We start from the raw sequence: 6,000 nt of genomic DNA, 5'->3' as shown, positions 1-6,000 counted from the left end.
AGAATTGTATTATGTTGTAAAATCGTACAATATACTATACCGCAAACTCAAGAAATAGAGTGCCTCTGTTAGGAAGATAAGTTGTACACTGTCTAGACTGATAAAAGAAATTGTAAATGAGTAGTGTGTTTGAATTATAAAGTCGTTATCTCTCCTCATTTGATGTGTTTATATTATTTCTTTTAAAGGTTAAATCTCAAAGTGCTCACTGAACTGAAGGGCTGGTATCAATTTAGTCATCAAATTTAACGGGGTATTGTTTGAATCACTAAAATCAAAATAAATATCAAATAGATACTTCAAAATATGCTCGATAACTAAAAATTATTTTTATGAAGTTATATACATTTTTCTTGAATGCTACTATGATCAAATGAAAAGTCATGAACTCGAGTATTATACTTCATCCATCCCAATTTAGATGAGCCTTTTACTAATTTCACACACATTAAGTAAAAATTAAATGCTTGGTCTTTTCTCCATCTCTGTCTATATTTATTGCGTTGAATTTCTATAATATTAGCTAGTTGTCACATTGGAAATGCTAAATAAGAAAGGGTAAGAGTGGAAGATTGTTGATAAATTTGTTTTGAAAAGAGAGAAGCTCAACTATTTTGGGATAAAAATATTTCTCAAAAGGGTCATCTAATTTTGGATGGAGGGAGTAGATAATATAGTGAGATTTTTAAAATTTTATCTACTAATTATTTTTATTTAAATAAAATAATAACTACAAAATTAAAAATAAAATAGTATTTAAATTTAAAATAATCTTACTATATTATCTAAAATACTAGAGTTCATGACTTTTCATTTGATCATAGCAGAATTCAAGAAAAATGTATACAACTTCAAAAAATTAATTTTTAGTTCTCGAGCACTTTTTTGAGTTATTAATTTGATATTTATTTTGATTTTAGTGATTGAAACGATACCCGTTAAGTTTGATGACTAATATGATACCAGCCTTTCACTTCAGTGAGTACTTTGAAAAAGTGCTTTTTCTTTGACGATTATCTTTAACGATTTTGGATTGTTGGCTAAATTGGACTTCTAAGATGTTATGTAAAATTTTCTAATTCTATAAGACATTTGATTTCAATCATACTGACTATATTATTTAACTATATTTTTAAAATTTGTATATTATTTTAAATATAATATAATTTTATTTTAATATGATAAGAAATAAGGTGAAATCTTGCTTACATGTCTATGTCGTACAGATTATCGAAATATAACCAACATCATGAGGTTGGTTTAATTTATAGACAATAACAATTTCCAATGAAATTGAATTTTTCTACACAAATATTTATAATTTTTATTATTAATATATAATGATTATTTTTAATTAAGAATTTTACGAAGTTGGAGTAGCTCTCAAAAAACCAGACCAGATGAGTATATGCAAATACGAGTTTGTATTTGATGATCTTTATCACTTCAAGCTTTAGAGCATATAAGCATAAGTTTATATTTGAGTGTTTCTCATTTCTTTCTTATATGTTTATATAATATGTTGAGAAAAATAATCTTGAAGATTCTTGAAAATTATTTCTCTTAACTAACATATATTTTATTGATGATATATAAATTTAAAATTACAAATTATTAAACCGATAAATTTTTGACGCAAAATATCATGTGGGATTTAAATTTAAAATAATAATCAAAATCCTAGGATGATAATAGTTTTTAAAAAATATCTAGGATGATAAGAAATTATTTACAAATCAAAGAGAAAAATACAAGTACTTAGTGTTGGGTTCCGTCCCGAATTCTTAAATACGTTAAAAATCCTAAGTTGATAATGTATTTTATTTAAGGTAATTGAGATAATCCTATTTTGGTAGAAATGTTGATTATGAAAGGTATCTATTTAAAATTAGAAAATATGGCAATGATCATAAATAAGATATTAAGTAAATTATAAATAAATATTTGTGATGCCTACGAATATAGTTATTTGTATGAGTTTTATGTTTTACAAAAGTTAAAGAGTTGTGTGAGAGATACAAAAGAGAAGGATTTTGTAATCAAGTTAATGTATTTGTATACAAGAGTGTCAACCCAAATTCCACATCGTAATAATAAAGAAGATTTGTCTTGAATATAACCGGCTAAATAACTTTATTAGTATGAGGCCTTTTGGGAAGAGTTTAAAAACAAATCCGTGCGGATTTCGTCATGGTCCAGAGCGAACAATATCATACCAATGTGGAGTTAATGGGTGTTGTGTGACCGAAAAAGTAGCATTAGAGCCGATGGTTAAGAAGTTGATTCTTGGATTGCGTACTGTAGTTATAAACAAGTGACATTAGAGCTGATGGTTAAGAAGCTGATCCTAAGATTACAGGCCATAGTTGTGTGATACGGGAGACTCTTCATAACTATGATTGGAGTTCCGGGGCGGCTTGTGTCTAATGTCATCCTGACTAAGGTGGTCGGGCGGCTTGTGCCGCAAAATAAGCAACATAAATGAGTAATGACGGTATAAGGATCACAAGATTAGAGATTATTGGTTCGAAGGGAGATTGTTAAATGAGTGTGAACTACATTATAAAGTAGTCGAACAACTGTATTAATATGAGACCGTCTGTGACAACCAAAAATAAATCAATACGAGTGATAAGGATTGGAAAAATTATTTTAATTGCCCAATCCAAGAAGGCCCGGGTGGTTATCTAGTTACCAGAAATCTAGCATCGGCCCATTAGAGGCCCGAATCTCACATATGGAATACTAGGAGAAACCGAATTAGGTTGGGACCCAATTAAGGGTCCAGCTACGAATTTAAATCCTGTAATGCGACTAACTCTCGTGGATAAACGTCCAACAACCCGAGATAAACGTCAACACTCGAAGATAAGAGTTCTGTCTTATCTCTTGCTCCCAAGCATACTTCGATAATAAGTCTGGTACACGGAATCATACTTCCACCCGACTTCTGACTCCGAAGTGCCAATATAAAGGGCTCAACCCCTCCAAACTAGAACTACGTTTTGGACTTGATTCTTCCCCAAGCAGAAGAAACGTAGGCATCTCGCACCGAGACTAGTCCAAAGCACGAATCGCTCACACCCCTCGTTTTTAGATCCACAACATTTGGCGCCGTCAGTGGGAAAAAGACGACAACCATGACGAACCCAAGAATATGTTCAGAAGTACATGTTCCACTCAGCCAGACGACCACCGGAGTCCCGACCGGAACGTTCCCCATCATCGCCTCCATCCCACTCGGGACTACCGCTGCTCAAACCACCGCTGCCCTGATTTTTGGCACGCTGCCCCCAAAGACTCAGGTTATTGCAACCGTTACCGACAACGGCACCGATTACTCAATTGTCATGACCACTACTCGTGGAGGTACGGGTAATGATGGCGTACACATAACTGATTACGACTCCTCCGACTCGGAGCAGGAACATGATACCCCTCCTCGAAAGAGAAGAGATACCGACCATACTCGAAACCGCCGAAGCCGCTTCAGGAAAGACAATAATGAACCCCGGGGGCCGACGAACCAAACTTATGAGGAACGAATCCGCGCCTACGAAGAGGAAATTGCACGATTAAAGAGAGACCAGGCAAGGTTGCCGCCCCTAGAACCGTGGGATGAAAACCCTCGTCGGTCAAGCATGAATCAGATCCACTTGTTGCCAGCTGGCGATCCTGATAACCCCGTTCCACCCTTTACCGAAAAAATTATGGGTGCAAGAATCTCCAGAAAATTCAAGCTCCCAACCATCAAAGCCTATGATGGCACGGGTGATCCTGTTAACCACGTCCGGACCTTTATGAACGCTCTATTGCTCCAACCAGTCACGGAGGCAATTAAGTGCCGTGCTTTTCCTGAGACCTTGAGCGGGATGGCGCAACACTGGTATAGTCGCTTACCTCCAAATTCTATTTCTTGTTTTGCTGACTTGAGCAAGGCCATCATAGGGCAATTTGTTGGAAGCAAAACACACTCCAAAAGCTCCGCCTCGTTAATGAATTTACACCAGGCTAAGAACGAATCGCTCCAAGAGTATATGAATCATTTTACCAAGGAAGCCTTAAAGGTCCCAGACCTAGATCCAAAGGTAGCTATGATTGCACTCCAACAAGGTACTACCGATGACAACTTCCGTCGATCTTTAGCCAAGAGGGCCCCTGATAATATGAATGATTTTCAAGAGAGAGCCGGGAAGTATATTAAGGCGGAGGAAAGCTTGAGAAAATCTCAGAACAATCAGGGACTGAGTACTAACTTCAAGAAGCGCGGGAGTGACACCAAGTATAACGCTGAGAATAAATACTCCAAGAAGGACGACGGTGAAAAGTCACCTGCTAAAAAGAAACTAGGGCCGAGGTTCACTGAGTATGCTAAGCTTAATGCCCCGAGGAGTCAAATCCTGATGGAGATTGAGAAGGATGAAAGTGTTAGATGGCTGAAGTCTATAAGAACCGACTCGAAGAAACGGAACAAAGATTTATATTGTCGATTCCATAAAGACACCGGACATAAGACCGATGATTGCCGGCAGTTGAAGGATGAAATTGAGTTCTTGATCCAAAGAGGCAAGTTGTCCAAATTTACCAGAGATGGAGACAAGAATCATAGGGATAATGACAATCGTGGAAGAGACAACGACGATAAAAGAACTTAGCCTCGAGGGCCTGTGATTAATGTAATCTTCGGAGGACCTACAGCTGCTGGTACTTCCAGCTGTAATTCGAGGAAGGCTTATGCAAGAGAAGTAATGAGTATAGTTGGAGAACCCCCGAAGCGGGAAAAAATTGATTATGCTATGGCATTCGATAATGTTGACCTTGAGAAGGTGAAGTTCCCCCGTGATGATCCTTTAGTAATTACACCAGTGATTGGAAACTCGTCTGTAAAAAGAGTACTCGTTGATAGTGGAGCCTCGGTGGATATATGTTCTATGATGCATATGAGAAGATGGGTTACGCTGATTCTCAACTAACACCCTCTGATATTCCTATATATGGTTTCAATAATGCGGAAACGAAGATCGAAGGCATGATCCAAGTCCCAGTAACCATGGGCACCGAGCCTAGACAGGCCACATGTATATTGAACTTCCTGGTTGTTAAAGCCTCATCAACCTATAATGCCATCCTTGGGAGGACTGGGATACACGCTTTTAAAGAAATTTCATCCACTTATCACTTGAAGATCAAGTTCCCAACTAGGAATGGAGTGGGAGAAGAAGTAGGAGATCAGAAGATGGCCCGAAGCTGTTATGTCGGAGCATTGAAATCCGGAGGAGCTAGGGGGCAAGTGTTACCCATAGAAGATCTTGATGTCCGAGAAGAAGAAGAAGAAAGGAGAGGCAAGCCTGCCGAGGATTTAGTTCCCATCCCCCTGTACACTGAAGAGCCTGAAAAAGTTACATATGTCGGAGCATTACTCCAAGAAGAATTGAAGAACAAACTTGTGAAGTTCTTGAGGAACAATCGTGATGTTTTTGCTTGGACAGCAGCCGATATGCCAGGTATCGATCCCTTATTTATGACCAATAAGTTGAATATAAACCTCTAGTGGAAATCCATTAAGTAGAAGAAAAGGAACTTCGCCCATGAAAGGCAGGAAGCCATTAAACAGGAGGTTGATAAGTTGTTGGAAGCAGGTTTTATTGAAAAAATTCAATTTTCAGAGTGGTTAGCCAACCCTGTCATGGTCAAGAAATCTAATGAAAAGTGGAGGATGTGTGTGGACTTCACTGACTTGAATGATGCTTACCCAAAGGATTGTTTCCCTCTTCCAAGGATAGACACGCTAATAGATGTCACTGCTGGTCATGAGATGCTGAGCTTCATGGATGGCTTCAGTGGATATAATCAGATCCGGATGGACAAGGATGACGTACCCAAAGTATCATTCGTTACTGACTTCGGTGTATTCTGTTATTTAGTTATGGCGTTTGGACTTAAGAATGCAGGAGCCACGTACCAACGTCTGGCAAATAAGATGTTCAAGCATCTATAGGT

The 6,000-nt window shown here is 37.6% G+C and overlaps 2 protein-coding genes across 2 annotated transcripts; both read left to right on the top strand.

Moving 5' to 3' along the window:
* The first annotated feature begins 3,140 nt into the window (after positions 1-3,140).
* Positions 3,141-4,655, top strand: LOC108221392 (uncharacterized). Its single transcript, XM_017395274.1, has one exon. The coding sequence runs from the start codon at positions 3,141-3,143 to the stop codon at positions 4,653-4,655; it is 1,515 nt and encodes a 504-aa protein (XP_017250763.1).
* Positions 4,656-4,948: 293 nt separating this feature from the next.
* LOC108221391 (uncharacterized) lies at positions 4,949-5,998 on the top strand. The gene is made up of 2 exons (XM_064093845.1): positions 4,949-5,504; positions 5,667-5,998. The coding sequence occupies exons 1-2, from the start codon at positions 4,949-4,951 to the stop codon at positions 5,996-5,998; spliced, it is 888 nt and encodes a 295-aa protein (XP_063949915.1).
* The last annotated feature ends 2 nt before the right edge of the window (positions 5,999-6,000 follow it).

Source organism: Daucus carota, chromosome 5 (assembly GCF_001625215.2).
Source record: "Daucus carota subsp. sativus chromosome 5, DH1 v3.0, whole genome shotgun sequence".
Lineage (NCBI taxonomy): Eukaryota > Viridiplantae > Streptophyta > Magnoliopsida > Apiales > Apiaceae > Daucus > Daucus carota.
This window is presented reverse-complemented; position numbering and strand designations above follow the sequence as displayed.

Coding starts and splice junctions, on each gene's coding strand:
- LOC108221392 (XM_017395274.1), top strand. CDS start 3,141: ATGACGAACCCAAGAATATGTTCAGAAGTACATGTTCCACTCAGCCAG.
- LOC108221391 (XM_064093845.1), top strand. CDS start 4,949: ATGGGTTACGCTGATTCTCAACTAACACCCTCTGATATTCCTATATAT. Junction 5,505..5,666: donor GACAGCAGCCGATATGCCAG/GTATCGATCCCT, acceptor TTCAATTTTCAG/AGTGGTTAGCCAACCCTGTC.